This window comes from Monodon monoceros, unplaced genomic scaffold (genome assembly GCF_005190385.1).
Source record: "Monodon monoceros isolate NGI ecotype Baffin Bay Population unplaced genomic scaffold, NGI_Narwhal_1 Super_Scaffold_13, whole genome shotgun sequence".
NCBI lineage: Eukaryota > Metazoa > Chordata > Mammalia > Artiodactyla > Monodontidae > Monodon > Monodon monoceros.
Window position 1 is genome coordinate 57,794,230 of NW_021703769.1, and position 27,998 is coordinate 57,822,227.

The following is a 27,998-nucleotide window of genomic DNA, read 5'->3' on the forward strand; positions in this document are numbered from 1 at the left end:
CTGGGGTTGAAAAAGCCATTCTGAAGGATCATACAGCTTCTCCCAAATCCAGCTACAGAACAGGGTTTGAGGACAAATTCTGCTTCTCTCCATTTTCAAGGGTGAAATGTGATCCTTACACACACACACACACACACACACACACACACTCACACACCCTGCCAGGGAACTGAAAACCCTTCTTGCCTGGACAATCACTTCCAAATGATGGATTTGGAAACCTCCCTGCCATCTGTTCTTGATTCTGGAGGGGCTGTCTGGCTAAGCTTAACATCGTGATGTGGCCCTCCCTCTGCTCCCTCCCCGGGGTCTCCATCCTCCTTTCCTTCCACCCCATCTCCCAGCAAGCTGGCTGCTTGGAGACAACATTTGGCAGGTAGTTGAGGTCATCCCAAAGGGACCACCATCCATACCTGTAAGTTTGGAGGAAATGCTGGTCTGTGGGGATGTCTGAGCTGGAGGGAAAACACCAAGTGGGAGTCAGACCCGTTCAGCTGGACTGAGACCTGTTGGGAGGGGGAGTTGGAGAAGCACGGTCAGAGGGAGCAGAAGAATGAGATGCAGAATCCCAGAAGGTAGCTTGCTGGCATGGAGGAGGGACAGGTCATCCCAGAGTCTGCCCCAAACCTGGGCCCCATGGCAGATGCCAGAAGCCACCACCCTCCCTGGATGGTTCTCAGCCTAAATCTCACTGAGGCTGCATTACTCGGAAGCTTGAGAAGTGAGGCCCAAGACACAGGGCTGGGAGGACAGCTCTGGGACCCTGCGCCCCCTCCTTCCCCTGCCATGGTGCCTGCTCATGCCTCCCATGTCCACGGCTGCCATTTATTTGACCCTGGCCATGAACTAGGCACTGGGAAGCTGGCTTTACAATTATCGTCTTATTTAATCATCACCCCTGCTCTCATATGCTGGTATTACTATTCCCATTTCACAGCTGGAAAAACTGATGCTCAGGGGGGTTAAGTAATTTACCCAAGGTGACACAGCAAGTCAGCAGTGGAGCTGGGATTTGAACTTTAAAGTTCCTTGGAGATGGGAATAGACACACAGTCATCTGTGCAGCCCTGGTACATCACACAGAGCCTGGCACACAGCAAAGACAATCTGTATATGGTGAATTAATGAATATACCTACAGTGGCTGCTATATATTTACCAAAATGTATTTCCTTTCCCTCCAGGACACATGGCTAAAATTACATTTCCCAGCCTCCCTTGCAGCTGGGTGGGGTCATGTGATGAGTTCTGGCCAATGGACTGTGGGCAGGAGTGGCATGGACTACGTATGGGCCTGGCCAATGAAAACCTCCTGCATAATTCTCACCCTCTTTCTCACCATCCACCAGCTGGGCAGAGCCACAAGGTGGAGGGAGCCTGGGTCCCTGACTGACTGTGGCAGAGCCACACTGAACTGTGACGTGACTGGGGAATAAACTTTCACAGTAAAGCAAGCTTTTATTGCAGTAGTGCATCCTGATTCATCACATGCACGCTGCCAAAATAAGGGCTCTGTTGTCAGTTTGCCAGGGCCACCCTGCCACCTCCTGTGCTGTCCCATACAGGACACCTGCTTGCTAACATTAAATCCCCTCCTCCCTCAGCAAGGAGGCAGAGCTCAGTCTTCTGACCTGGGACATGACACTGTGGTTGATGGCAGCCCGTGCATCCACACCGCAGTCAAATGCTCCCTGGTGACTCCTCCTGAAGACAATGTCCCCATCCAAACTCAGGGCCTGGGGGAACCTCAGCTAGGAAGGAACAGACAGTACCCTTTACTCTCACCAACAGTCAAGTTCTGCCTGGAGGCCACCAACCAGCATTTGCCCGATGCGGGGATGGGTACCTGGGAGGAGTGAGCCACATCCAGGGCCAGGCTGTGCCAGACTTCCCCACGCCGAGATCGGTCATGGTGCAGACCCTTTAAGTGCAGCAAGACTTTCTGGTTGACTTTCAGAGTGACCTCGACGTCCCTGTTCCTAGCCTGGGTGTACAAGAACCAGCGGCCCTGAGAGAGGGGACTTCCCGTCGCTGAGTGCCCGCAGAGGCCACCCTTGGAACCCAGCAGTTAAAGTGGTTCCCAAGATTGATGGGTGAAAGCAGAGTCTACACTGTCCTGCTCACAGGAGAGAAAGTGCAGGGCAGGTAAACATGGAGTCTTTGAACAGGTATGGCAAACTCCAGAGCCCACAGGTAGGATTAGTGGGGTGGGCTTGAGGGTCTGTGTCTCATTCACAGGGAGTGCCCTGGTATTAGTCTGTTCTATTCACTGCTACATTCCTAACACTCAGCACAGGACCTGGCATATAGTAGGTGCTCAATAAATATCTAGAAGAACGCAGAATCACTAGTTGTAGTTGTAGTCTGAAACCCCAAAGCCAAAGCCACGCTAAGTGGAAGAATGTTTAACTCACAGTGTGGCAGGCAGAATAATATTCGCCCTCCCAAAGATATCCATGTCCTCAACCCTGGAACCTGTGAATTTGTAACCTTACAGGGAAAAAGGGACTTTACGGTTAAGGATCGTGAGATGGGGAGATTATTCTGGATTATCCAGTGGGCTAATCACAAGGGTTTTTTTTTCTTTGTTTGTTTTGGGGGGTATTTTTTGGCCATGCCACGTGGCATGCAGGATCTTAGTTCCCTGACCAGGGATTACACCCGTGTCCCCTGCAGTGGAAGCATGGAGGCTTAACCACTGGACGACTAGGGAATTCCCATCACAAGGGTTTTTATAAGAGGGAGGCAGGAGGGTCACAGTCAGAGAGAGTGGAAGATGCTACTCTGCTAGCTTTTAGCAAAATGGACCATGAACCAAGAAACATGGGTGGCTTTTAGAAGCTAGAAAAGGCAAGGAAACAGATTCTCCCTTGGAGCCTCTAGAAAGAATGCAATCCTGGCAACACCTTGATTTTAGCCAAGTGAAACCCATTTTGGATTTCAGATCTCCAGAAATGTTAAGATATATTTGCGTTGTTTTAAGCTGCTAAGTTTGTGGTAATTTGTTATAGTAGCAATAGGAAATGCATACACATAGCTAATCACTTATTCACTCAACAACCATTTAGCTTCTGCCCACGCAACGTACAAGTAGCAGGTTGCCACCTTTTCCCACCTGTGCTGACTGAGAAGTTAAAAATTTCTTGCCACAGAATTTTATCATTGGTGTACATCTTTAAAAGAATACACAGCTTTATTTTAGAGCCTGGATGGAGGGAGAATAAACAAAGGTCCAAGAGAAGAGAAAAATGTGTGTCATTAAACAAAGACAGGGTTTTAAAAAGAACGGACAGCCAAATTAAACTACATTAAAGGATCCCCATCTACTTGGTTCTAGCCTGTTGTTGGCGGGTGGGTTAGATCTTCCGATTTTTTTTAAATTAGAAGCAGAGATCCGGGTTTTACTCCCAGTCTTCTGATTTTAAATGTTGATAATTTATTATTTTTTTAATTTAAATTCTGACCAGGCCAAACAAAACACATCTGCAGGTTGGATTCGGCCCACGTCACCATCTTGCAATGTCTGGTTTAGAAAACAGTACACATCACTGGGAAACATTTCTGCAGGTGTTCTGGGTGGCCATCCTGCCCGCTGTTTCCCCTCAGGAGCTCCAAGAACTTCAGCTCCCAAACCTGGGGGCTGCTTACAGCCCACTTTAACAGGCGGGGAAGTGAGGTCCCAGAAGCACAGGTCTCCATGCTCAACAGCTGGCCCGGTTTCACCCTCAGGCCTTTGGATATTCCACAAGGGAGAAACCACCACTATCTTCCTTGTCCAGGGCCCAGCACACAGTAGGTGCCAATAAATGCTTGCTGGAGAATGGAGTCACCTCCCAGGTGCTACTCCTAGAGGGGTCAGGAAGGAGACTTGGATGAGGGCCTATGGCCATGTCGTAAGTACTCGAGAGAGATCACTGTACTACACTTTGATCCTCACAACCACTGTGTAAGAGGGTTGCTGTCTCCATTGTACAGATGAGGAAACTGAGGTCCAGAGACATGAGATAATTTGCTAAGGACACAGAGGCAAAATGAGTTTCACTCCTAGGAAGACTAATGTCAAGTAGGTTGGATCAGGCAGAGAAAGTGGAACAGAAAACTCAGGCAGGGGAATGTTTTGTTCATCCAGCTGAGAGAAGATGACAGCTTGAACTGGGGACCGCTGGGGTGAAAAGGTCTCTGGGATCCTCACTTACGACGTGCTGGTTCCACATAACCACGCACCCCTCCAAGTTCCTGGGGATGGCCTTGCCGTTGTATGGGTGGGTCAGGCCCGCGCAGACCTGGGAGGGACAACCACACACACACACACACATACAGAGATGGGTCAGAGGCAGATAGGGCCCTCCCTCCCGCTCTCAGGCCCCTTCCCACTGCACCCTGGAGCCCACTCACATATGGGTGCCCGGCCTGGTAGCCCAGGACTATGGTCTGCAGGGTCTCCTCCTGGCCATCCAGAACAACCCTTGTCTCCAGGGAGTAACGCTGGTGCTGCCTGTCCGCCGTGAAGGTCTCCTGCAGGAGGATGCTTTGCGGGATGGGCAGAGTCCACGGGTGCCTGGCGTGGAGAGGGGGAAACAGGCTGAAGTCATTAAAGCATTAAAGGGTCAGGGGACAACTGTGGCCCAGGGGCTCAGACTGGGCCTGTCACTGTCTTGCAGAGTTAAGACTTTGTCACAGACAGGAGAAGAACATCAGGACACACAGCAGCCCTTGTGCGCTACATTTGCCAATCAACACCCATTCAGCATCCCGCTGTGCCCTCTCGACAACCCAGTGAGCTGGACACAGCTAGGGTCACCACTTGGCAGCAGAGACCCAGGGCCAGGCAGCACATGGTGTCAGGAGTCACACAGACTGGGGCTGGAATCCAGGCTCAGCCTTTCACTAGCTCTGTGACCTTGGGCAGCAGAGGACTTGATTGACTTCTCTGTACCTCAGTCTTCCCATCTGTCAAGTGGGGGCTAAAATAATAATACCCAACTCACACAGCAGTGGAGTTATTAGGGATAATGTATGTGCCATGAATGCAAATGCCCTAGGGGCAAGGATTTCTGTCCTTTTTATTCTCTGCTGTTCTCCACAGGCCCAGAAGAGTGCTTGGCACATACTAGGTGCTCAATAAATATAAATGAAATAAAGAAATGAATGAGACCTTTGCAAATGACAGTTGCTGTTACTTTTGGGTTATTGCTGTTGTTTTGACAGTAGATGGCTAAGGTCCCTCAGCTGGTCAGTGCACAGCCTGGACTTCAGGCTGTTGACTCCAACCCTGTGCTGTTCGCCCCCCACAAAGAACAAGCTTTTTAACCCCTGTGCCTCCAAGAACTGAAATGGTTCCCCAGAGCAGCTTTCAGGCTGGGGTGATGAGACTGATTTCTGTGCCCACCGTAGCACACTAATGGAAGGGGGTGAGGGACATGGGGGCTTTCGGGGGGTGGGGGGCAACTCGTCTCTGAGCTCTGGGTTCTGTCTGGGCCCCTCCAGGCAGCACTGCACACCCTGCTCCCTGGTGACCCTCCATGCTGGAGAAGGGGAGACCCAGGCCGGCACCACACCTCAGGGGAATCGGCCTAGGGGAAGGGGCCAAACATACCTAAGGAAGAAAGTCCCCTGCTTCTGGTACGACCTCCTGTCTTGCATTAGCTCCTCCAGTTCACCCTCCAGCTGCAGGCCCTGACGCTGGCCCCCAGCACTGGCCCCCAGAGCCGTCAGCAACACGTGGCTCTTCCATGGCTGCAACGAGGACCAGGCGGATGCAGAGGGATGCCCGCAGGGTCCAAGCTGCTAAACATCCTGCCCTGGGGGTCACCAGGGGCAGCTCCCACTGCCCGCTCATCACCCTGGGGATGACCACCCGAGAAGGGCTGCTGCCTCCACCTCACCAGACCACGAGGTGGCACAGGGACACTGCCATGGCCAGACTTCCTCAGGTGCCCAGCAGGAACGAAGGACTTGGGCTTCCAGCTCCAGGTGGCTGACCTTTGCTCTGAGGTCTGTGCTAATATGGCTGGGGCCCATTTTACAGATAAAGAAACTGAGGCTCAGGGAGGCCCAAGGTCATAGGCCAAGCTAGTAGCCCTTTCCCATCCCAGGTGATGGATCTGGGGTCTCTCGATGGCAGAGCCTCCAGCACGGGCTGCCTGAACCCCTTACCTGCTCTGTATGCCTGTAGGCCACCGTTAAATTCAACTCCTGCTGGGGGCCCTTCAACCAGCCGTGAAGGATCTTACGGTCCTGACTGTTCTCGGCATGGATCTCACCCTGCATTGCTGCACTCCAGGCTGATTCTACTTCACTCCAGCTGCGAAAGATGCTCTGTGCCACGGCTGTCACTGTGGAAACCTGCAGTGAGGGTGAAGAGGCTGGCCAGTGCCTTTGCACACCCTATTTCCTCCTCCTGGGATGCCCTTTCTCCCCAGTTCCACTTGGTGAACTCCCACTCATCCTTCAAAACCCCTCCAATGCCATCTCTGCGAGGCCTTTCCCAATGGGTCCAAGCAGAATTTGTTGTTCCGTACAGGGTGATGAGGAAAGAGGAAAAACTGCTCTCTCTCTCTCAACCCCGAACAGAGAGTGAATCTGAGTTATCAGAGAAGACCATCTCTTCCCCTCTCTTCCCTTCAGCTCAAGGATGGAATAGGATCTACTGAGTCACTGTTATTAGCAGGCAGGGTCTCTGTGTCTTGAAGGGCACACGCTTGCAGGTGGCTTTCTGTCCCTGCATCATCGTCATGGTGTTCAGAGCCCTGGGAGGAGTGTTACTTTGGCTTGCACTGGGGCTGGGGGAGGCATAGCACTTCAGCCCTGTGCTGGGCTGTGTACCCCAGCACAAGCCCTACTAGGAACATCAAGGTGCCTCATGCCCGGCTGTCCCTTGTTCACACAGCTCCCTCGGGGGACTCATGAGGAGAGGTGACAGGGCCAAGATGGGCTTTGGGAATTACTGAACCTCCTGACAAATACTAGAACTCCCCAAGACCTTACCCCCTATGTCACCGACCTCAGGTCACCCCCAGAACCTGCAGGCCCTTCACTGCTGGCTTCCCCATTTCAGCAAATGGCACCTGCTTCCACCCAGCTGCTTGAACCAAAAATTTGGGGTTACTTGCCTTTTCCTCACCCCCTCCCCCAACCAATCCATCAGCAAATCTGTCAGCAAATCAGTCAGCTACACCTTCAAACCACCAGGCCACCATCTGCCCCTCCCTGGGCTGGGTCATCTGAAGGAACGGGCTGGTCAACCCCACCCTGTATACTGTCCTGGGTCTGTCTGTCACACAGTGGCCTCCTCAGGGTCCCTAAGCTTGCCAGGAGTCACCTGCTCCTTCCGACTCCACTGGTGCCACCTGGCCCCTGCCTCAGAGGGGACTGAGCTGTCCCCTAGCACGCCCACCGAGCTGCCTCCTTCTGGGCCCCAGGCCTGGACCACACCCTGTGTCCGCTCATCATCCCAACACAGGGAGAGGCTTGATGTGCCAGGATTCCATGTGTGACACCAGGGAAGTCCTTCTCTGGTTGGTTTTCTTCCAAACTCTGCTATGCTTCTACGGCCAAACGATCAAATGTGTGCAAAGAAGCAGACTTACGCTGAGCAGGTGGTGGGAAACTGACCTACATCCTTGAAGTTTCCATTCTGGATTTAAGCAAAAGCCTGATGTCTACCTGTTTCCGAGGTACCACTTCAAACTACTTTAATATTTTACTTTATCAGCTGCTAAGCAATATGGGAAATTGAGATTTATTTTGTTTCCTTCTCCCAAACTCACTTGGCAACAAATTCTGAAGAATGTTAATAGTGTGTGAGCCAGATGTCACACATCTGCGACCTGTTATCGACCCCGGACCTCGGTTTTAACCCCCTGCACAGATCTAAACTGCAGGAAATCAGGCTCCCTGTCTGCAGGGCTGGGAGTGAGGGGCAGGTGGTGTGGCTGAGCATGCGCACCCGGAGGTAGGTGGTAGCTGGGGTGTAGACGTGGATCTTGCCCTCCCTGTGGAGGGCCTGGCTCTTGCAGGCCATGTTCATCACCAGATTCTTGAGGGTCCAGGCCTTGCCCAGCGTCAGCTCCAAAACAGCCTGGAACGTGGCTCGGTGGGGCCAGTACAGCCTGTGAGCCGCCGAGACCATCAGCCATGGACTATCCAGGTTCAAGGCTCCTGAGAGAGGCAGAGAGGAAGAAACTGGCATCCCCGGCAAGAGGGGAGTTTTTGAAGAAGGGCGCACAGGCAGCGAGCTAGAGGCTCCCATAGTCTCATCACGGTCACTATGGGTGTATCTCAAAACTTGGAATGACTGGGACGGAGCATAAGGGAACTTTCTGGAATGATGGTAACGTTCTGAAATTTGGCAGGCGCTTGGGTTTCACGGGTCTCTGCACCTGTCGAAACTCATCAAATGGTACCTTGGAGATGTGTGCAATTCGCTCTAGCTAATGATATAATACTGAAATGTGTAGGGGTGAAACTGTACTGAAGTTTACAACTTAATTTGACCTGCACCAACAAATAAGATGGATGGATAAGTGGGCAGATGTGTAAGAAGGCAGGTGGAGTAATTAATGGTAGAATCTAGGTTGAGAGTATGTTGGTGTTCCTTGCACAACTCTTTGCACTTTTCTGTATGTTTGAAATTTTTTCATGACATACTAGACAAAAGAAATGCTGGGACAGTTGGAGAGGGGGCACTGGGGTGGGGTGATCAAGAACATGGCCTTTACTCTTCCAAGCTGTGTGACCTCTTCAAACCTGTGCTTCCATCATCTTTAAAATGGGTACAACAGTACTGATCACTGGGTCTTGGGATAGAGGAAGCACCCATTCAGAAGAGTAAAGACCAATCGTCACCATCATCAAAAAGCTGACATTTTGCGGGCTTCCCTGGTGGCGCAGTGGTTGAGAGTCCGCCTGCCGATGCAGGGGACACGGGTTCGTGCCCCGGTCCAGGAAGATCCCACATGCCGCGGAGCAGCTAGGCCCGTGAGCCATGGCCGCTGAGCCTGCGCGTCCGGAGCCTGTGCTCCGCAACGGGAGAGGCCATAACAGTGAGAGGCCAGTGTACCGCAAAAAAAAAAAAAAAAAAAAAAAGTTGACATTTTGCATAAACTTTTGCCCTTCCATGATGAACTAAAACCAGGTTGCTGGACCCCTCTCATATTTTGTAATAAATACTCCCAATCACTCAAGGACTAATTCAGTAAATATTGCTCGAGACACTTGGGACTTGGCAGTGAACAAGGAGGCATAGTCACTGCCCTCATGGAACTTGCAGTTTGGGGGTGGTAAGGGGATGGGGGAGAGATCTCGAACAAATAAACATACAATGAGACCTACCCTAAGTAGAAAATGCTGAGTGCTAGGAAGGAAAAGAAAGAGGGAGTTAGACTAAGGTCAGGCAGGTCAGTGAAGGCTCCCATAAACACATAACCATTGAGCTGAGCCCTAAATGAGAGGCAGTGGAGTCTGTCAAAGGGAAGAAACCCTCCTCCACCTCCTGCTGGAGATGGGAGATTCACTATGTGGGGAAACTGAGGCAGAGAGGCCAGGATGCAGGGGGATCCAACACAGTGAGGGCAGTGGGTAAGCTGCCAAGTTGAGAACAGGGAGATACTGAATACAGAGCAGCCCAATGCCCTGCCCTGAGGTACCAGTCCCACAGGAGATGGGAAGATTGCTCCACAGAAGAACAGAGTAACTGAAAAAAAAAAAAAAAGGTCCACAGATATGGGCCCCAGGCCTTCAGGGAGAGCCAGGACCCCACCCAACCACGCAACAGGGAAGCCCACCAGTCAACAAGAGCACGTCCACACATACATATATACGACGGAATACTACTCAGCCATGAAAAGAATGAAATAATGCCATTTACAGCAACATGGATGGACCTAGAGATTATCATACTAAGTGAAGTAAGTCAGAAAGAGAAAGACAAATACCATATGATATCACTTATATGTGGAATCTAAAAAAATGATACAATTGAACTTATCTATGAAACAGAAACAGACTCACAGACACAGAGAAGAGACTTGTGGTTGCCAAGGGGGTGGGAGGTGAGGGAGGGATGGATTAGGAGTTTGGGACTAGCAGACGCAAACTGTTATATATAGGATGGATAAACAGCAAGGTCCTACTGTAGAGCACAGGGAACTATTCAATATCCTGTGATAAACCATAATGGAAAAGAATACGAAAAAAATGCACATATATGTATAACTGTGTATATGTATGTTATATGTATAACACTTTGCTGTACAGCAGAAATTAACACAACACTGTAAATCAACTACACTTCAATAAAATAAAGATTTTAAAAAAGAGCAACACCCCCACACACATAGAGCATCCTTCCAAACAAGTTCCAAGTGACCGACTCTTAAACAAAAGCACATATCCAAGTCTTGCCTGGCATGTGGGAAAAGCCACTAACAGGAACTTCAGAAATAAAAAGAAAAAAGAAACTCAGGGAGAACAGACCAAAGCCCCCCAGTTCTATAATTTATGCTTTCAGAGAAGAGAATATAATGTATTCATGGAGCAGGACACTCTAAGAAAAGAACTTTCAGGAACAAAAAATGAGCTCTTGGGAATATAAGCTAGCTAAAATTATAACAACACTACAGGGGCTGGCAGATGAAGTTGAGGAAATCAGCCCTCACAACAGAACAAAAGGACAAAGAGACAGAACAAAGGAGAGAAAAGAAAGAAAATTAAAGGCTTAGTTTCTGAGGAAAACATCTGACCAACAGGAATTCCAGAACACAGGAGGAAGGAAATTACCAAAGAAACTGTACAAGAAAATTACCAAGACCCACATGGTGTGTCTCCAAATGGAAAGGGCCTAAGTGCTCAGTACGGTGAATGAAAAGAGATTCATGCCAAGGCTCATCATCATAAGATTTAAAGCTACTAGGAATAAAGAAAAGCTCCTGGAAGCTTCCAGAGAGTGAGAAAAGGGTCACAGACAAAAGATGATGGATCACAAATAGCACCAGACCTCTCAACTAATTCAAATCAACAGTGGAGCAATGTCTTCAAAAATCCCAAGGGAAAATAATTTCCAGCCTAGAATTCTCTATTCAGCCAAATCAAATAAAGACAGTTTAGGGACTTCCCTGGTGGTCCAGTAGTTAGGAGTTTGCCTTCCAATGCAGGGGGTTGCAGGTTTCATCCGTGGTCGGGGAGCTAAGATCCCATATACCTCGCGGCCAAAAAACCAAAACATAAAACAGAAGCAATATCGTAACAAATTCAATGAAGACTTTAAAAACGGTCCACATCAAAAAAAAAAAAAAAAAAAGAGTTTAAACATTCAGGGTTTCAAAATGTTTACATCCTGTTATAGGTTGAATTGTGTCTGTCAAAAAGATATGAAGTCCTAACCCCTGGTACCTAAAATGTGACCTTATTTGGGAATGGGGTCATTGCAGATAAAATTAGTTAAAATAAGATCATACTGGAGTAGGGGAGGCCCTAAATCTGATGAGTGGTGTCCTTATGTGAAGAGAGAAATTTGGACACAGACATGGACACACACACAGAGCACCATGTGACAACAGAGGCAGAGATTAGAGCAATGTAGCTACAAACCAAGGAACATGAAGCCTCAGTGGTCACCACTAGAAGTAGGAAGAGGCGGGAAGGATTCTACCTAGGGTCACAGAGAGAAAGTGGCCCTGCTGACACCTTAATTTCAGAATTCTAGTCTCGAGGACTGTGAGAGAATAAATTTCTGTTGTTTAAAGCCACCCAGTTTGTGGTAATTGGTTAAAGCAGCCCTAGCTAATGAATGTATCTCCCATGCACCCTCTCTCAGGAAGCTACTGGAAGATGCACTCCATCGGAACAAAAAAGTTAACCAAGAAACCACAGACTTGTGGTTGACATGAGTGCATGTGACATGAGTGCAAGATGACATGAGTGCAAGAAGCAGGGGCTGTGACCCAGAGAAGTGGAAGGCACTCCCAGGATGATAGTGAGGGGATGCCCTAGGACTACAGCTGTGCAACTGGTCTACACTGGAGCAGCAGAACAGAGGCTCCAGGAAGAGGGTCTACAAGAAAAATATGAGCACAGATTGAAACTGGTAAGTGATCTGACGTGTTCAACAACCTGGAGAAGAATTTTGCATTGTTGCTAAAAATTCTGGGAATAATCAGTAGGAGGAAAATAAAAAACTAATCAAACAGGGAAAAAAGGCTCTTATAGCTCCAGGAAAAACAAAATGTTAGAATCCTAGTATACCATGTGCCTCAGCTGTGAGGGACATTTATCACCACAATGATGTAAACATTGACTATTAACAAACTATAACTCTTTTAGGGGGATGGAGGGAAATAGGCATGTGAAAAGGGCTGGTGTAAGAGTTAAATTTTCTTCCTCTCTAGTAAGAAATATATTGAGAATGCCTATGAAATAAAAATCAAGAAATAAGTGTGGGGCTTCCCTGGTGGCGCAGTGGTTGAGAGTCCGCCTGCCGATGCAGGGGACACCGGTTCATGCCCCGGTCCGGGAAGATCCCACATGCCGTGGAAAGGCTGGGCCCGTGAGCCATGGCTGTTGAGCCTGTGCGTCCGGAGCCTGTGCTCCGCAATGGGAGAGGCCACAACAGTGAGAGGCCCGCGTATTGAAAAAAAAAAAAAAAAAAAAGAAATAAGTGTGATTATTTTAAAAGATCGAGGGTCTGACAAGAAACAGCAAAAAGAATTTACAGTGCTTGCCATTTTCAGCAAAATTTGGGATTGGAAGACATGAAGCAGAAAATTACTGTATTTGCTATAATTTTAACTTTTAAAAACTTAAAATTTTTTCAAGTACATATTACATGAACACAGAATATTATGAGCTCCCATATAACACTCACCCATCTTCAACAATTACCAAGTCATAGTCTAATTCACTTTTTAAACTATGTATTACTACAATAAAAATAAAAATTAGTTCAAAAAATTAATTCAAGGATAAAACCATGGTAAATTCATTTTCTAAAGGAGAGAAAGAGTGTTCCAGGGAGAAAGAAGAGCAAGTGCAAAGGCCCTGAGGTATGTCTGGGGAACAGAAGAGAGGCCAGTGGGGCTGCAGGATGATGGGCAATGGGAAAAGTAGGGTGAGATAAGGTTGGAGAAGTAGGCAAGGCCCTGTAATGTAGAGCTCTATGGATGAGGGTAAGAAATCAGGATGTGATTTTAAGTTTCCTGGGCCGCATATGAGGTCTGAGTCTTGAATTACCCAGGCAAACAAAAGGGAAGGGTGTTCCAGTTAGTGGGCATGGCTTGAGCAAAGGCCTAGAGGGCAGGAGTCTTTACCACTAACCAAGGACACTCCCTAGACGACACTCACCTTCCCACTTCCACAGGGTGGCCCTGGATGTGTCCTTCCACTGCAAGCCTGCCACAAAGGGCAGCCGCCCATTGTACTGCACCTTCAGGTATGTGCTGCTCTCCACGTGGGGCTGGCGGAGGCTCAAGTGGTGCAGCTGCGTATGGAAATCCACCTGCCTCGCGGGCACCTGCAGCACAAACTGGAGGAGACCCACACCCAAGATGCAAATCAGATCATGCTGTTCCTGACCTAGAACATTCCATTGGCTCTCCACTGCAACCTGAGATCCCTGGCTACCAGGAATTGCCACACCCCACCCCACCCCAAAAAGAAACCCTGCACTCATTAGCAGTCACTCCCCATTGCCTCCTTCCCATAGACCCCGGAAACCTTTAACCTACTTTCTGTCTCTATGAATTTACCTAGTCTGGACATTGCTTACAAATAGAATCATACAGTCTGTGGCCTTTGGTGTCTGGCTTCTTTCACTTAGCATGATGCTTTCAAGGTTCACCCATGCTGTAGCAGGTGTCAGAAGTTCATTTTTATTACTGAATAACGTTCTATTGTATAGATAAATCACTTTATCTATTCATCCATTGATGAACATTTGGGTTGTTTCTCCTTTTGGGTTATTATGAATAATGCTGCTATAAATGTTTTGTGTGGACATAAGTTTTCAATTCTCTTGAGTACCTAGGAATAGAATTGTTGGGTCATATGGTAACTCTGTGTTTAACATTTTAAGGAAACACCAAACTCTTTTTCCAGTCACACCATTTTATGATCCCACCAATATGAGTTCTAATTTCCCTGCATCCTCACCAACACTTGTTATTGTCTTTTTTTTTTTTTTCCGTTTCAGCTATGCTAGTGGATTTGAAGCAGCATCTCACTGTGGTTTTGATTTAATTTCCCTACTGACTAATTAGGTTAAACAACTTTTCGTGTACTTATTGGCCACTTGTGTACCTTCTTCAGAGAAGTATCTATTCAAATCCTTTGTCTTTTTCTTGTTGAGTTGTAAGAGTTCTTCATATATTCTGGATACAAATCCCTTATCAGACATACGATTTGCAGATGTTTTCTTCCCTTCTGTGGGCTGTTATTTCACTTCCTTGATGGCGTCCTTTGAAGCACAAATGTTTTTAAGTTTGATGAAGACCAAAGTACTTTTGTTATTACTTATACTTTCAGTGTCATATCTCAGAAACCCTTGCCTAATCCAAGGTCATAAAGATTTATGTTTTCCTCTAAGAGTTTCATAATTCTTAAATTTAGGTCTACAACGTATTTTGAGTTTGTTTTTATATATGGTATGAGGTAAGGGTCCAACTTCATACTCCTACACGTGAATCTCCATTGTCCCAGCACCATTTGTTGAAAAGACTATTCTTTCCCCTCTTCAATTATCTTGGCACCCTTGTCGAAAATCAACTAACTGTAAATACGAGGGTTTATTTCTGGATTCCCAATTCTACTCTGTTGGTCTATATGTCTATCCTTACACCACTGCCATAATACTGTCTTAATTACCGTAGATTTGAAGTGAGTTTTGAAATCGATAAAAGTGTATCCTCTAACTTTGTTCTTCTCTTTCAAGACAGTTGTGTCTACTCTGGGTCGCTTGAAATTCCACATGAATTTTAGGATCAGCTTGTCAATTTTAGCAAAAAGATAACTCGGGTTTTGATAGGAATAGATGGGAACCATTGAATCTGTAGATCAATTTAGGAAGTATTGCCACCTTCACATTAAATATTCCAATCCAAGTACATGGGATGTCTTCCCATTTATTTAGGTTTTCTTGAATTTCTTTCAACAATGTTTTGTAGTTTTGAGAGTATTAGTTTTACATTCTTTTGTTAAATTTATTCCTATTATTCTTTTTGATGGTAATGTAAATGAAATTGCTTTCTTAATTTCACTTTCAGGTTTTTCATTGCTAGTGTAGAGAAATACAACTAATTTTTGTATTTTAATCCTGTATCCTGAAACTTTGATAAACTCATTTATTAGCTCTAATAGATTTTTTGGTGAGTTCATTCGGGTCTTCTATATACAAGATCGTATCATCTGTAAATAGAAATAGTTTTACTTCTTCCGTTCCAATCTAGATGCCTTTTCTTCATTTCTTTTTTCTTTTTCTTTTTGGCCTAATCAACCTAGCTAGAACCTCCAGCACAATGTTAAATACAAATGGTGAAAGCAGACATCCTGACATCCTATCTTGTTACCGATCTTAGAGGGAAAGTACTTAGCCTTTTGCCATTAAGTATGATATTAGCTGTGGGTTTTTCATAGATGGCCTTTATCAGGTTGAGGAAGTGCCCTTTCATTGCTAGACTGTTGGGTACTTTTATCATGAAAAGGTATGGTGTTGTGCCGGATACTTTTCTGTGTCTATTGAAATTATCATGTGGTTTTTGTCCTTTATTCTATTAATATGATGTATTACCTTGATGGATGTTCAAGTGTTAAACCAACCTTGCATTCCTGGGATAAACCTCATTTGGTCATGTTGTGTAATCCTTTTTATATATTGCTGAATTCAGTTTGGTAGTATTTTCTTGTGGATTTTGCATCTGTGTTTATAAGAGTAATGGTCTTTAGTTTTTCTTTTCTTATGATGTCTTTCTCTGGTTTGGGCATCAGGATAATAATGGCTGCATAGAATGAACTGGGAAGAGTTTTCTCTTGACAGATCATTTAGTCAATTATTTTATAGTAAATTTATTTTATAGTAAATTAAGTCTGGCACTATTCAGTCCAGCCAAGAGGCTAAGAGCCTGAGGTTTGAAAGGAGGCAGACTGGACTTTCAATCCCAATTCTGCTACATAGTAGCTGTGAGACCTCAGCTAAGTCTGTTTACACCATTTCTCTTCCGTAAAGTGAGAAGAGATAATTCTTGCCTCACAAGGATTAAATGAGATAATACAAACAAAGCCTCTGACACATAGTCTGGCAATAATTAATGGCTCACCATTGATCACTCTGCCTTTCCCTCTTCTACTCACTGTCAGCTTCTTAAAGATAAAGATTATCTTACTCATACCTGTCTCCCCAGAACCTAGCATGGTGTCTGCCACACTTATGAAGGCTTGCAGAAATGTTGCCACAAACCTCTAATCTCTTCACTAAAACCCTTGGAGCCAGATGTTTTCCAGAAATAAGAAACTTCTTCTGCTTCTGTTGACAGAAGCAGGGTATGATCAGAGGTAGGTAAGGTTATCCAAGGATGACTTCAATCAAGAATATGATTCAATAGGGGCTTCCCTGGTGGCGTAGTTGTTAAGAATCTGCCTGCCAATGCAGGAGACATGGGTTTGAGCTCGGGTCCAGGAAGATCCCACATGCTGTGGAGCAACGAAGCCCATGTGCCATAACTACTGAGCCTGTGCTCTAGAGACTGCGAGCCACAACTACTGAAGGCTGTGTGCCTGGAGCGTGCTCCGCAACAAGAGAAGCCACCGCAATGAGAAGCCCGCACACCACAACGAAGAGTAGACCCTGCTCGCCGCAACTAGAGAAAGCCCGTGCACAGCAACGAAGACCCAACGCAGCCAAAAATAAATAAATTAATTAATAACAACAACACGTGAAGTTCTCCAACGTCCATTGCTAAAGGACATACAACATGACTCACCAAACAAAACTAAGTGCTTGTGACAGCTCCACAGAGCAAACATATAGAAAAAGATCTCCTTTCCAGTTCTCCAGATTATAACCATGGTTCTCTCCAGGCAGCTGAGGAGGGGACCAGGAAAAGTGATGGTAACTGTGAAAGGGAATTTTAGCCTTACTTTAAATGTTATATTTTTTCACAGGGAGAATTTATTCATGGAGTATTGGTATGATTTAAAATCAACGTAATACTTAGGAATGAAGTTAAGCAGGGAGGCAAAAGACTTGTACACTGAAAACTACAAAACATTGCTGAAAGAAATTAAAGAAGACATAAATAAATGAAAAGACATCTTGTGTTCATGAATTGGAAGACTTAATATTGTTAAGGTTCAATACTACCCAAAGCAATCTACAGATTTAATGCAATCCCTATCAAAATCTCAACGGTATTTTTTTTGGAAGAAATAGAAAAGTCCATCTTAAAATTCATATGGAATCTCAAGGGACCCCCAAATAGCCAAAACAATCTTGAAAAAGAAGAACGAAGTGGGAGGTCTCACAAAGCTACAGTAATCAAAACAGTATGTTGCAACATAAAAGACAGACACATAGACCAATGGAATACAATAGATTGCCCAGAAATAAACTCTCACATTTATGGTTGGGGGAAAGGACTGTCTTTTCAACAAATGGTGCTGGAAAAACTGTATATTCAATGCAAAAGAATGAATATACACAGTTTATCTCAAAATGGATCAGAGGCCTAAACATGAGAACTAAAACCATAAAACTCTTAGAAGAAAATATGGGATTGAAAAGCTTCGTGACATTGGATTTGGCAATTGATTTATTGAACATGACACCTAAAACACAGGCAACAAAAGTAAAAATAAATAAGCTGAACGACATCAAAATTAAACATTTTTGTGCAACAAAGGATGCTACTCATAGAGTAAAAAGGCAACCCACGGAATGGGAGAAAATATTTGTAAACTATATATCTTATAAGGCGTTAATATCCAGAACATATAAAGAACTACAATTGAACAACCACAACAACAAAATCAAGAAACCTGATTCAAAATGGGCTAAGGATGTGAACAGACATTTCTCTAAAGATGATAATTAAACAGCCAATAAGCCCATGAAAAGATGCTCAATGTCATCAATCACTAAGGAAATGCAAATCAAAACTACAAGCTCCTCCTATGTATTAAGATGGCTACTATTAAAAAAACCCAGAAATTAAGAAGTGTTGGTGAGGATGTAGAGAAACTGGAACCCTTCTGTGCTGATGTTAAGATGGTGAAATGGTACAGCTCCTATGGAAAAGAGTATGGAAGTTTCTCAAAAAATTAAAAGTCAGATTATTGTATGATCCAGCAATTCCACTTCAGGATATACACCCCCAAGAATGGAAATCAGGGACTCATACAGATATTAGTACACCCATGTTCATAGCAGCACTATTCACACAAGCCACATGTGGAAGCCAAGTGTCCACTGATGAATGAATGGATCAAAAAAACGGGGTCCATCCATACAATGGAGTATTATCCAGACTAGGAAGGAAATTCTGACTCATGTTACAATGTGGATAAACCTTGAGGACATTATGCTAAGTGAAATAGGCCAGTCACAAAAAGGCAGATGCTATACAATTCCACTTATATGAGTTTACCTAGAGTAGTGAAATTCAGAGAGACAGAAAGTAGATTGGTGGTTGCAGGGCCTGGGGGAGGGAAGGATGGAGAGTTACTGTTTAATGGGTACAGAGTTTCAGTTCTATGAGATGAAAAAATTCTTGAGATAGACGGTGGTGATGGCCGCGCAATATGAGGGTGCTTAATGCTGCTGATCTGTATGCCTAAAACTGGTGAAAATGGTCAACGTCATGTTACGTATATTTTACCACAATTAAACACTTTTAAAAACAATTAGGAAACTCAGAAAGGTAATGTGTGCCTTATAAGAGCACATACCTGTTCAGGGGCTAAGCACTCAGTTACTCCTGATTTACCAAAAAGAGCTCACCCTCCAGGAAAACCTGCAAGTGAACCGTTTCCAAAATGCATTTTTACGCTGGAAATCTGTATTTCCCAAGCCCCTCTTGCAAACTGCCCCTTGCCACACCAGCAAATGTTTAACTGCCCCAGGGGCGAGGGGGCTGGAGATGCCACAGGTAAGGTCTCTGAGCCTGAGTTTTAGCTCCTGCGTCCTTGCAACCAAGACCTGCAGGGACAGGCAGCGGGGCTGCCCAGCTGCCATGTGCAAGCTGAGCCCCAGGGACGCAGCTCTGCGGAGGCTGGACTCACCTCCATGAAGTAATTGCTCAGGGCTGGGCCCGAGTCGTTCTGGAAGGTCTGGTTGATGCGGAGGTGCCTCTTGTTGCGGCTGTCATCCCAGTGTCTCCCATAGCTCGCCTCCAGCTCCCAGTGGAGGCGGCCTGAGCCCTCCTCATGCCGCAGCTGGACCTGGGACACCCCACCAGGGAGACCCCCAAGGAAGCCTTGTGTACGCAGACCTGAGCCTCCTCACAACCACCCGCCCTGAGATGCAGGCTTGCTTATCTGGGGTGACAGCTCTGTAGGAAGCACAGATTTTTTTGCACTGGTTTTGATCTTGTAAAATATTGCATTAGAATATGATTCACCTTCACAGTTTCTGGTGTCCCCTTAAATTCTGGCCCCGAGGTGAAAAGCTAACCTGCCCCACGCTGGTCCATGCCCTGACAAGGAGTAGAAAGAGTCAGCTGCCATGGGAAGATGACTCCTGATCTGCTTCATATGAACCCAAAATCTCCCCCTCCCCTCACTCTCCCACAGCAGCCTCCGGCTCCCTGGACAGAACCTCTGTGGATCGGGCCTTCCCACCTGTGGGCTCCTGGCAGCCACTGTCTCCTCCTACCTCTGAACCACAGGTCGAGGCAACACAGGCTCATCCATTTATTCACTCACTGAACACGTTTTCCCCCAAGTACCAAGTAGATACTTCGCTGGGCACTAGATAGCCAGGAATGAAGAAGCCAGAAGCCCCCTCCCTTGTGGGGGCAACAGTTCAGGGGGAGAAGCAAACTTGTAACAATTAACAAAGGAACAGTCACTTCTCCCTTTTGCTCACCCCACCAGCCACTCTGATGAACTGCCAGTTCTTTAACCGCTCCAATCACCCTCCAGCCCCAGGACCTTTGCACTTGCTGTTCCCTCTGCCTGTGGCACACTTCCTTGGGAACAGAACTATCTCATATTTTAATTTTCAGCTTAAAATTCATTTCCCCCAAAGAAGCCTTCCCTGCTGCCCTGTCCAAATTAGACTCCCCTGTGCTACGTTCTCTCGGCCTCTGCCCTGTTTACCACCCATGGCACTTAACGTTTCCTTTGATTTGGTCCATGTCTCTTGCTCTCTACCACACACCCTCCCCCAGCAATGGAATGGCAGAGACCAGGTGCTGCCTTAAGCACAGCTCTCCCCTAGTGCTGGGCAAAGAGTAGGTATTTAATAAACACCAACTGAACAGGGGAAAGATGAGACTAAAGTTCCAATTCCTAATCCGTTCCCATTCACAACCTTGAGTAAATACATCTCTCTGAGGATGGGTTCAGGGTGCTCACCCACCACTTCCCTAACCCCGGGGGCTCTCTCCAGACCCCCCGCCCAGCCCCGGCACCCACCTTGTGGCTGAATGCTGGGATCTGCGTGCAGTGGAGCTCGTGGTCCAGCTCCAGCTTGTAGGTGGCCTCTGAGCCGCTCTCCACCCGCAGCTTCTGCCTGGTGCTGCACTCCTGTACCAGCTGCTTCGCCTGACCTGTGCAGGGCAACCCAAAAACCCCTGCCCTTCCTCTGCCAGGTAGCCCTCCATCCTCACTGCAAGCAGAGGAGCGTCCAGTACAGCCCAGCTTCAGCCAGCCCCCTGGATCTGCCTCACCTAATGTCACTCATTGGAACCTGCCGATGGGGAGGTTTTAAGAGACCGATTGATGTCCCCCCCCAACACACACACACACACACACAAACACACGTAGTGTTTTTTGTTTGTTTTTTTTTTTTAACAGGCAGGTGCTCAGTGCCACACAAAGCCAATGGAATGACTCACTAGCTAGGGAGCCTCACGGTGAGGCCAAAACACCCGAGGTGACAGTGGCACCTTAGCCCTCGGAGCCACAGCCCCAGGAGACGGTGCAGGTCCAGCCACTCCCCACCTCGCCCGCAGCCAGCATGTGGTGTCGTACCCAGGAGGCCATACTTGATCCTCAGGGAGCTGGTCCAGAGGCGGGCCCGCTGCTGCAGCAGGCCTTGGGTGCGCAGCCCCACAAGTCCTGGCACGAAGAGCTCGCCACCCAGGGCCACCACCTGCTGCCCTTCCTCCGCCTTCTTCTCCAGCAGTGCTGCGGGGAGAGCAGGCATGGTGTGGTCATGGCCTGCGCCCCAGAGACTGACACCCTACCCCCAGCACCAGGTGAGGAAAGGAAGTGGGAGCCGCCCAGGTGGGTATCCCGATAGAACCAGTGCCTGAGTCTCCGCCAAGGAATGCTGCCATCAGGGCCACTGACAGTGTTTTGCACTGTCCAGGTGGCAACCCCAAAAGTCACTTTTGTGGGTCCAGACCAAAAGTTTTAAATAAAGTAGAACAAAATAGAATGGACCAGAACATAAATGACAGTGCATCAAGGATCATCAGGTAAATTTCACCTTCTGAAACTTGTTTCTGCTACACTGATATTCAGCCAAATCACACAGGTATAGCCATGCAGGTTAAAATATCAAAAATGCATAGGCTTCCCTGGTGGCGCAGTGGTTGAGAGTCCGCCTGCCAATGCAGGGGACACGGGTTCGTGCCCCAGTCTGGGAACATCCCACATGCCGTGGAGCGGCTAGGCCCGTGAGCCATGGCCGCTGAGCCTGCGCGTCCGGAGCCTGTGCTCCGCAACGGGACAGGCCACAACAGTGAGAGGCCCACGTACCGCAAAAAAAAAAAAAAAAAAAAAAAGCATAGGCCAGCTAGTCAACAGCCCTAGCCACTCACATCACTCCCCAGGAATCTCCGAGAACACCCCACGAGCGGCATCACCAGGAGGGCTCCAAGCCAGCTCTGGCACCAGGGTGGGCATCTGGTCAGATTGGTCAGTACCCAGGCCAGGCTGCGTGTTCAAGATACAAACAGTGCCCCATGCAAGTCGGGTCAAAATGCGAAATGTGTTTTTTACACATTGTGTAACATGTAATGTGGGTCAGAATCCAAACACCCCAAAAGGTGCTGGTTGACAGTTCCTGCAGAGCAGTCGAGCGCATTGGAGGGGCATCTGGGGGACTCAGGCAGAAGCTGCGAGCAGATACAGAGCCTGGATTTTCCTTGGATGGAATGTGAATACTGGGGGATCGGGTGATGGGGACTCCAAGTGGGGCACTCCGCCCTCCCCTCCCCAAGCCTGGCCATTGAAGAAAAGTGGCAGAAAGGGGTCCCTCCTCCTACCTGACACGTGGGCCTGGTCACTCAGCAGGTTGCTCAGTGACATGGAGAAGGCCAGCCTGCTGCCTGCCTGCCGGCTGAGGTTCCCGGCGAGGACCACAGGGCTGCCCGATGTCACCAGTTTCACCTCCAGCTGGGCCTCGATCCGCTGAGCCTCACCACCTGCCGCTGGCCACAGGTTGCTCCGGCCCTGGAAAGGCCCCAGCATCCCTTGAGGGGACAGGCTGTGCCAGCAGGCTCCACCCGGACCGCAAGAACCAGGACCGGACAGAGGGCAGGAGACACAGCCTGGCTAATGGGCTTCTAGGCTGATCCTGCTGCAATTTCTTAAGCTCGATATTGTTCAAAATAGGTCATCTCTGTTCCAAATTCAGACATAAGTTTGAAGGACCCTTCCCCCCTATCCCCCCAACCTCAACACCCCATCCAATCTATCAGGGACTCTGGCCAGCTCTCCCTGCAGAATATTCAGGGACCCGACCACTTCAGCCACCTCCACCACTGCCCCGGCTTGAGCCTGCTCATCACCACTGTGTTCCTGTGACATTCTCCTCCCGGCTCTCCTGGCTCCCACCCTGGTGACCAGGGCAAGCCCTTCCATAGGATCATGGCACACCTCTCTTCCTCAGGGTAAAAGCCAAAGTCCTTGCAAAGGCCAACAAGGCCAAGACTTTCTCCGGAAGTCAGCAGTGCAGCCCTGGCCAGACGCAGGCAAAACTGCCCACAGACACCGGGAGGCAGGACACACAGATGGCCCCAAACGTGCTCTGTGTCTCCATCATTGAGGTTTTCCAGAGCAACTACAGCCCATAGCCATGGCAGCTGTCATCTCTGACGGCCACCCCAACTGTAGACCAATCCCAAGGACCTCTCTGCTGCTGCCAGCTGATCTGTTTACCCCAAAGATGTAAAAACGACCTATTTCCAGACTGTCCACTACTTTATACTCTCTTGTAAATCCTGTTTTTGCCTTTGTTCCTTGACAACGGTCACAAATCCCTCTCTTCTGATTACTCTCTGGCAAAGCCTTACGTGATCTGTCCTCCCACCTTTCCGTCCCTTCTCCTATTCCGCTCCAAGCACATGGGGGCTCAGGCTGTGCTTCTGTGCACTTTCCTGCCCCAGAACTTTTGTACACGTTGTGCTCTTTACTTGCAATACCCTTCCCCCAGAGAACCACATGGCTCTCTTCTGCACACGCTTTATGTCTTAGCTAAAAGCTATCTTCTCAATCAGGCTTACCCTGTCGGTCTATTTTAAACTGAAGCCGTGGGACTTCCCTGGTGGTCCAGTGGCTAAGACTCCACACTCCCAATTCAGGGGGCCCGGGTTCGATCTCTGGTCAGGGAACTAGATCCCACATGCCGCAACTAAAGATCCCGCGTGCCACTACTAAAGAAAGATCCCGCATGCTGCAACGAAGATCCCGCGTGCTGCAACTAAGACCCGGCGCAGCCAAATAAATTTTTTTTTAATAATAAAAATTAAAAAAAATAAAACTGAAGCCAACCCTCAGACCCTTCTTCTCACATAACTTCAGACCCCTGGATCCAGCTCACTGATTCCCTTTTCCTATAGTGCTTACACTCACCTATCACCACAATTTGCGTATTTATTTTACTGATTATCTCTCCTATGAGAATGTAAGCTCCAAAAGGAGAGAATTTTGTGTGTGTATCTCTTTTGTGTGCTGTTTTCCCGGCACATTGTAGGTGCTTGATAAACAGTCGTTGAATAAATGAATAAAGACAATGAAAAATATAGGTTTCATTCCCCTTCTTGGTCTCCCAGTCTCCCTCAAGGCAACCACTGTGTCCACTTCTTGGGCATCTTCCAGAGACAGCATGGGCCTATATGTATGAGCCTGTATGTATGTGTGTATATGTGCGTGTGCACGCACGTGTGTGTACGTGTGCACTCCATCACACACGTGCACGTTCCCTCTTACTCTGCACAAAAAACAGGTGCAGGCTCTCCACTCTCCTCTGCTTCTCTCACTTAATGGTGTGGCTTGGAGATGATTTTCTCTGGTTTGTATCAGAAGCTTCTCGGCAGTAGCTGTAGTTGTTCTCAAAGTGCAGTCCATGAACAGGATGATTGTAGAATTTCTCATCCAAACCAGGACACTTAACGGTTAAAGAGACCACTGATCATATTGAGCTGGGTCAACGGTAAACTGGGGCTCTCCAGGTAACCTGGGACTTGGGGATGCTCTATCATTGCACCCAGCGGAGGGGGCACTGAAATCTAACACTTTCCTCCACGCCATCCTTAAACCCCATAAACACTCAGCTGAGTCGAACCCAGCTTTGCTGCTTTGCATTCCTGAGCTCATCTGCCTTAGTTTCCTCATCTCCTATGGGCTTACCAAGAGGACTAAAAGAGGGACCCGGGGTCAAAGTCACCCGTGGCCCGCCCCCCACCGAGAACAGCCTTTAGAAAGTTCCAGAGCCCCAGCTGTTACCGTTAATCATGATGGCTCTGAGGCAGCTAGAACTGGAGTTTCTCTAAAGGCCAATGTTTCCAGGCTGCAGACAGCCCTCTGGAGAGCGGCAGGCAGGTCTGCAGGGAGGTGCAGGCAATCAGCACTTGTGCGCTTAGTGAACAGGGATTGCTTCGAGGGCTCCCGGGAGCTCTGAAAATGATTTGTAGTCTCAGCCGTCAAGCAGCTGGGGCTTTAGGGGGAAGATGCTCTCCCCTGATACTTGGTCTTCCCACCCGGACAGGAAGCAGATCTAGGAGCTGAGTGTGTGTTTATGTAGCAAAAATTCCAGCCCTGGCTCCAGATTTTCAACCCAGACCTCTCTGAGAAATCACTGGAGACCGAGGCAGAATCATCAGACTCACGGCCAAAGGGGCCCAGAGGTCCTGCTTGGCAGGAGCGAGTCTACACCTGCTGTTTTTGTCCTTTTTGGAGTCACTGACCTGCCTGAGCATCAGATGGAAGGTCTAAACCCTCTCCCCAGAAGGGGGACAGACACAAAACTTCTGCACAACTGCAGGGGCTTCAATGGACCCACTGAGTCCCATCCAGGTCCTCCTGGTTGAGAACCTTAAAAAGTACCTATAACGAAGAGAAAAATGCACACACCTTTGCTCCAGGAATTCCACTGCTAAGAATTTACCCTGAAGGCGGAAGGGTGATTTATAAGACCAAGAACCCGGGAAAAACTCCAGAGCCCTCCACTACGGAACCAGCTAAATAAATTCCATCCCATTGACTATTACGCGGCCATTCAAAATATATGGTAGACATTCTTGTTTTTAAAATAAAAGATGGGGGGGAAATATATTGATATCTATTTGGGGATTGTGGGCATAGATGATATCTAAGAGGAGTCACAGAAAATGAACAATGATTGGCTTTGAGGAGGGGCGTAAGGGAAAGTTTTTAACTCTATACCCATGCTGACCAATAGAACTTTCTATAATGATGGGAAAGTTCTAAAAAGTGGCCAGTGCAGCTGAGAAACCATATCTTTAACTTTCTGTTACTCTGACTCACTTAAATAGTCATGTGTATAGGGGCCATCGTACTAGACACTCAGTTCTATGCCCTTCTGTACCTTTTGAACTTGGAATCATTTAAATGTATTACCTATTTTTTTTAACTAAATTAAATTGTACCAGTATGTGCTGGTACAAAAAGATATATTTTTGACTGAAAAAAAAAAAGCAGCATGCAAAGAATAAAACTAAACTCAAAACTGAAAGGTTTTATAAATCTGTAGTATTATGGGTTGAACTGTATTACGGGTTGAACTGTGCTCCCCCTCAAAAGAAGTTGAGGTCCTAACCCCCAGGACCTGTGAATGTGACCTTACTTGGAAAAAGGGACTTTGCAGATGATCCAATGAGGTCATTAGGATGGGCCCTAATCCAACATGACTGGTAAACTTACAAAAAGAGAAATTTGGACACAGATACCTATAGAAGGCAGACAATGTGGAGATACAGGGAGAAGACAGCCATCTACAAGCCAAGAAATGCCTGAGGCTACTAAAAACTAAGAGAGAAGCATGGACTAGATTCTCCCTCACAGCCCTTAGAAGGAACCAACCCTGCCAACACCTTGATTTTGAACTTCCAGCCTCCAGAACTGTGAGGGAAAAATTTCCATTGTTTAAGCACCCCCAAATTTGGGGCACTTTGTTAAGGCAGCCCTGGGGAACTCATACAGATCTCTTGGTGTGTGCATTGACATTTCTTCTGGAAATCTGGGGAGTGGCACTCTTTCACTTACCTTTTTTTTTTTTTTTTTTGCGGTACGCGGGCCTCTCACTGTTGTGGCCTCTCCCGTTGCGGAGCACAGGCTCCGGACGCACAGGCTCAGCGGCCATGGCTCACGGGCCCAGCCGCTCCGCAGCATGTGGGATCTTCCCGGACCGGGGTACGAACCCGTGTCCCCTGCACCGGCAGGCGGACTCTCAACCACTGCGCCACCAGGGAAGCCCTCACTTACCTTTTTATACCTTTCTCTACTCTGAATTTTTTAAAGCATGCTCCTGTGTTACTAATATTATCAATTTATGACATCAATAGTGGTGAGATTTGAGCTCATTTTTTTCTTCTTCCTACCCTTCTGGGTAACAAGAAGTCACAAACGTTATTGGTAGGTGGAAGGAGAAGAACAGCTAAAACACCAAAGGAGGTGGTGATGAGTAAACAGGGACTGGGGCTTGAAATGCCCAGGGAGGTGGCAGGAGCCAACGCCGGTGGGCTGAGGACAGGGAACAAACCTTGATGTAGTAGACGTCCCTGTCGTCCAGTATCAGTTCCAGGTGACCCATGCAGCCACTTTGCAGAGTGTCAATCTTTCCTGGGAGACAAAACGAGAGTTTAGAGACCAGGGTTCAATATCCTGGATCCGCCCCTGTGTTCACCAGGGGATGTCCTGCTGGCTTCCTAATCTCCGAGCCTGTGGCTCCTCGCCCATAAAATGGGGCTATATTTAGTGCCGACCTCAGAGGGTGGCTGAGGAATCCACAGTGAGCCGGCTGCATCTGGCACATGGTCGAGGGCACGGTGATGGGTAGGAACACTGTCATTACCGTCCAACTCAATTTTCTTCTTGGGATGGAGAAGCTTGAGCCGGAACTTCCTCTGGGGCCAGCTGTAGCTGACATCCACCCCGACGTCCCTGGGCACTTCCGACCTGGGTGTGCCCATGAAGACGTGGGCTGAGGCTTCTTGAGGGAGCCAGCAGTCCTTCTGGAAACACAGCAGAGTCCTCAAGATCAAGAACCCATCCAGGCCCCCCACCTTCAAAAACTTGAGTTCTTATGCTTATCCTTGTCCTGTTAAGAACAGATAAGAAGCCCCAAACCAGGAATTTGGGGATCCGTATCCTGGAGGAGAGTCCTACAGGACAACTCAGGACCACAGGGACAGGATCTCAGTTTGTTCAGCAAACAGCCAGGGAAGGAGGCTTATCGCACACCATCGGCACCCTGCCCAGATCCCCTCAGACCCCTTGACCAGCTCAGCATGCTCATCTCCCAGCTTCCGTGCACTTTGCTCTTAACCCCTGGCACCTGGGACCTCCAGAGCATTGCCCTCCGGCACAGGAGGGAAAAACATCCCG

The 27,998-nt window shown here is 47.8% G+C and overlaps 1 protein-coding gene across 17 annotated transcripts in view; it reads right to left on the bottom strand.

The window, feature by feature from the left end:
• Nucleotides 1-27,998, bottom strand: part of LOC114894854 — a 174,486-nt gene that overhangs the window by 74,670 nt on the left and 71,818 nt on the right. For 16 of the 17 annotated variants that reach the window (XR_003793339.1, XR_003793338.1, XR_003793340.1 and 13 more), the window contains 15 exons: nucleotides 27,466-27,625; nucleotides 27,154-27,233; nucleotides 22,418-22,604; nucleotides 21,177-21,332; nucleotides 20,619-20,752; nucleotides 19,263-19,421; nucleotides 13,338-13,518; nucleotides 7,948-8,159; nucleotides 6,156-6,344; nucleotides 5,596-5,735; nucleotides 4,395-4,557; nucleotides 4,196-4,282; nucleotides 1,846-1,983; nucleotides 1,631-1,750; nucleotides 414-506 (listed from right to left, as the gene is read on the bottom strand). Coding sequence is in view for 14 of the 17 variants with exons in the window: in XM_029221940.1 (XP_029077773.1) it covers nucleotides 414-506; nucleotides 1,631-1,750; nucleotides 1,846-1,983; nucleotides 4,196-4,282; nucleotides 4,395-4,557; nucleotides 5,596-5,735; nucleotides 6,156-6,344; nucleotides 7,948-8,159; nucleotides 13,338-13,518; nucleotides 19,263-19,421; nucleotides 20,619-20,752; nucleotides 21,177-21,332; nucleotides 22,418-22,604; nucleotides 27,154-27,233; nucleotides 27,466-27,625 (2,199 nt within the window). In the remaining 3 variants the exon portion in view is untranslated. The remainder of the gene's footprint in view (nucleotides 1-413; nucleotides 507-1,630; nucleotides 1,751-1,845; nucleotides 1,984-4,195; nucleotides 4,283-4,394; nucleotides 4,558-5,595; nucleotides 5,736-6,155; nucleotides 6,345-7,947; nucleotides 8,160-13,337; nucleotides 13,519-19,262; nucleotides 19,422-20,618; nucleotides 20,753-21,176; nucleotides 21,333-22,417; nucleotides 22,605-27,153; nucleotides 27,234-27,465; nucleotides 27,626-27,998) is intronic. The other variant, XM_029221946.1, reaches the window with a different exon arrangement.